The sequence below is a fragment of the Musa acuminata genome, chromosome BXJ2-7 (assembly GCF_036884655.1).
Source record: "Musa acuminata AAA Group cultivar baxijiao chromosome BXJ2-7, Cavendish_Baxijiao_AAA, whole genome shotgun sequence".
Lineage (NCBI taxonomy): Eukaryota > Viridiplantae > Streptophyta > Magnoliopsida > Zingiberales > Musaceae > Musa > Musa acuminata.
The window spans coordinates 13,788,727-13,791,288 of record NC_088344.1 but is presented as its reverse complement, the minus strand read 5'-3'; the positions used below and the strand labels follow the sequence as shown (position 1 = coordinate 13,791,288).

The 2,562-nt window shown below is 45.2% G+C and overlaps 1 protein-coding gene across 2 annotated transcripts; it reads right to left on the bottom strand.

The window, feature by feature from the left end:
• Positions 1-741: 741 nt before the first annotated feature.
• On the bottom strand, positions 742-2,269 carry LOC135617295 (probable WRKY transcription factor 40). Of its 2 annotated transcripts, XM_065117362.1 has the most exons (5): positions 1,977-2,269; positions 1,848-1,880; positions 1,501-1,770; positions 1,291-1,407; positions 742-1,211 (listed from the first exon to the last, which is right to left on the bottom strand). In XM_065117362.1, exons 1-5 carry the CDS (start codon positions 2,061-2,063, stop codon positions 900-902), a joined length of 819 nt encoding a protein of 272 aa, XP_064973434.1. In that variant the 5' UTR covers positions 2,064-2,269; the 3' UTR covers positions 742-899. The 2 variants fall into 2 exon arrangements, with proteins under 2 accessions (XP_064973434.1, XP_064973435.1); XM_065117363.1 differs by lacking the exon at positions 1,848-1,880 and having other exon boundaries at positions 1,977-2,123.
• Positions 2,270-2,562: the final 293 nt, after the last annotated feature.

The following is a 2,562-nucleotide window of genomic DNA, read 5'->3' as shown; positions in this document are numbered from 1 at the left end:
ATACTCCCCCCTTCATTTCCATATCTTTGTTGATGTTGATTGGACAGAAAACTTTGATAATAAAACCTCAATGTCGGGGTATGTTATCTTCCTTGGAGCTAATTCAATCAGTTGGAGTTCAAAGAAGCAAAAGATAGTTGCACGATCTACAACGATCTACAACTGAAGTTGAATACCATGTCATTGCAACCGCTACTGCAAAACTCAATTGGGTCATGAATCTACTTTAGGAACTTGACATCGACTCCACCTCTACTCCTACAATATATTATAATAATGTCGGAGCCACTTATCTGTGCGTCAATATAGTATTTCACTCACACATAAAATATATTGTTATCGACCTTCACTTCATGTGAGAACAAGTTGTCATACATCAACTATGTGTTTTTCACGTATATACAGTTGATCAACTAGCAGACTTACTCACGAAGCCTTTCTTTCGTAAACTATTTTCATCGCATCGATCCAAGATCGACATCATTAACAAGAGCACCATCTTACGGGGGCATTATAGCAGCTAAGATTTTCCCAACTGCACGAGGAAATCTTGCTGCTTTGTTAAGAAAAATCATTTCTCCTACCGTGTATAAATAAGAAGTACCATATCTTCACGAAAAAAAAAAATCTTTTTCATTTCTTCTTTTATAAGTCATCTCAACTCCATTCACATGAGCACGGCACAACATTGATTATTTCCTATGAACCTTCTCCTATCTCAGACATGATTTTTCACTGTGCTATTGGAAATTCGACATACTGATATGTAGCGTTACATATTTGTTTCTCTTTTTGATTGATTGATTGGCCTCATGCGCGACAGGATTGAAGAGCTAATCATTGGTCGGTGAGATTGAGTTCTCTTCTTTTGTACAGCACAAGTCGTAGAATGTATGTACTCAGTGATAAGCTGGTGGAGACCCAAGCATTCTCTCGTATATCGCAGTGGCGATCGCAGCAGTGAAGCTTGGATCTTTGGTCAACGCCGAGGCCATCTGCTCCACCAGCAGTCTCTGCAGCGTTGGCATTTCGACCTCGTCGAGATCGTAAGGTTGCGAGGTGTGTTCTACAACGATCGATGGACACGGGAGTACTGCTGCTGCACTGTGATCCGAAAAACCGTACACATCATCCCGCGAAGGCCGCTCGTGGTTGTGCTCGCCTTCGTATGTCGCCAGCAAGAGCGATCCATCTTCTGCGCTCTTTTGAACCTAATGAGTCAAAGCGATGATGATGATGATCACCAGATGTATATTTGATGTTGAGGAGTTTTGATCTCTCGATCGGTACCTTCTTCTTGACGGGACAGGAAGGAGCAAAGGAGCATCTGAAGTAAGCTCGAGGGAAGGGGTTGTCTCTGGTGACCTTCTGACCATATTTCCTCCATTGATACCCATCCTTCACCACCTAACAACACCAAAACACCCATCTCGTAATTCTCCTTTCGTTTCCGATGTCGACTAAATGATATGCCATTCTTTGCTCAAAGATCGAACTCACCAAACTCGAATCGGTCGGGTCGATTCGGACGTACATCTTGGAGGTCTTGGGCATGGGGTCTTCGCCATGCTTGATCTGGTACTTGCAGCTGACTCCGTCGACCCTCTTCCTCTTCGGCGAGACTGACCCTTTTTCCTGGGGAGGGATGCTTGCGAGATCGAACAATCGACCGCGGAGAGCGCTGTAGTTCATGTGCATGTCGCTGACCATCTCGGCGAGCCTCTTGTTCTCCTTGCTTATCTGGTTCAGCTTGGCCTCTATAACTCCGACCTGCGTTCCGCAAGCGAGATTGCGTTTTAGGAGAGCAAGACACTGCAGCAACGATCAAATAGCTACAGAGAATTAACCTCTTCTTTTCTTGGTGGACTCCTTTGATCGGGCTGCATATGAACAAGCCATGATTGATGAACAACAGGTTCCCCTAATCCATCGAAGACACGAAGAGGTCTAAGGCAATAGCATCAGTTTGAACTCACCGGAGCATGGTCGGGAGACCGAAGAGGGCCGACGCTGAGGTCGAGGCTGAGGGAGGAGGATCGACTGGTCCAGGAGGAATCCATCATCAGAAGTAGCCGTCTAGTACAGTTCCTTGAATCGAGAGCGAATCTGGATGAAGTGTGGCAATAGAATGGGTAGCGTTCTTATAAAGAAGATGACTTCCTGGGAGAAGAAGGAAGAAGACTTTGAATTGGTACCAGTGACTCCAGAAGAATCAATGAGGATGACGTGGGGCGACAGACGCCATGCGGGACGTCAGCTCCCGACGTCTCATGGATTATGTCATCAAGCTTCCTTGTTTGAAAGACCAAAGGAATTCTCACGAGATGTGTAGGAAGACTTGTGCAGGCAACAAAAAGTTGGCAGATACTCCATTGACTTGAACCCATCCTTCAAAGTAATCTGCTACAAAACATTGACTCGGGAGTCGAGATATGGAAGTATCTGCTACAACTCGAGAGCGACCTTCGATTGTAGTTTGTAGAGAAGTCAACAAAGTAATGTAAACCCGTCGATGGCGGATGTGGATCACGTCTCCGAGTACTGGATGCTAGGAAAAACGTC

What these genes read in the sequence shown, in the direction of transcription:
- LOC135617295 (XM_065117362.1), bottom strand. Translation starts at nt 2,063, where the DNA reads ATGATGGATTCCTCCTGGACCAGTCGATCCTCCTCCCTCAGCCTCGAC. An exon ending in GGTCTCCCGACCATGCTCCG is followed by an intron (nt 1,881 to 1,976) that starts GTGAGTTCAAAC and finishes GTTCATATGCAG; the next exon opens with CCCGATCAAAGGAGTCCACC. An exon ending in CCTGTCCCGTCAAGAAGAAG is followed by an intron (nt 1,212 to 1,290) that starts GTACCGATCGAG and finishes TTGACTCATTAG; the next exon opens with GTTCAAAAGAGCGCAGAAGA.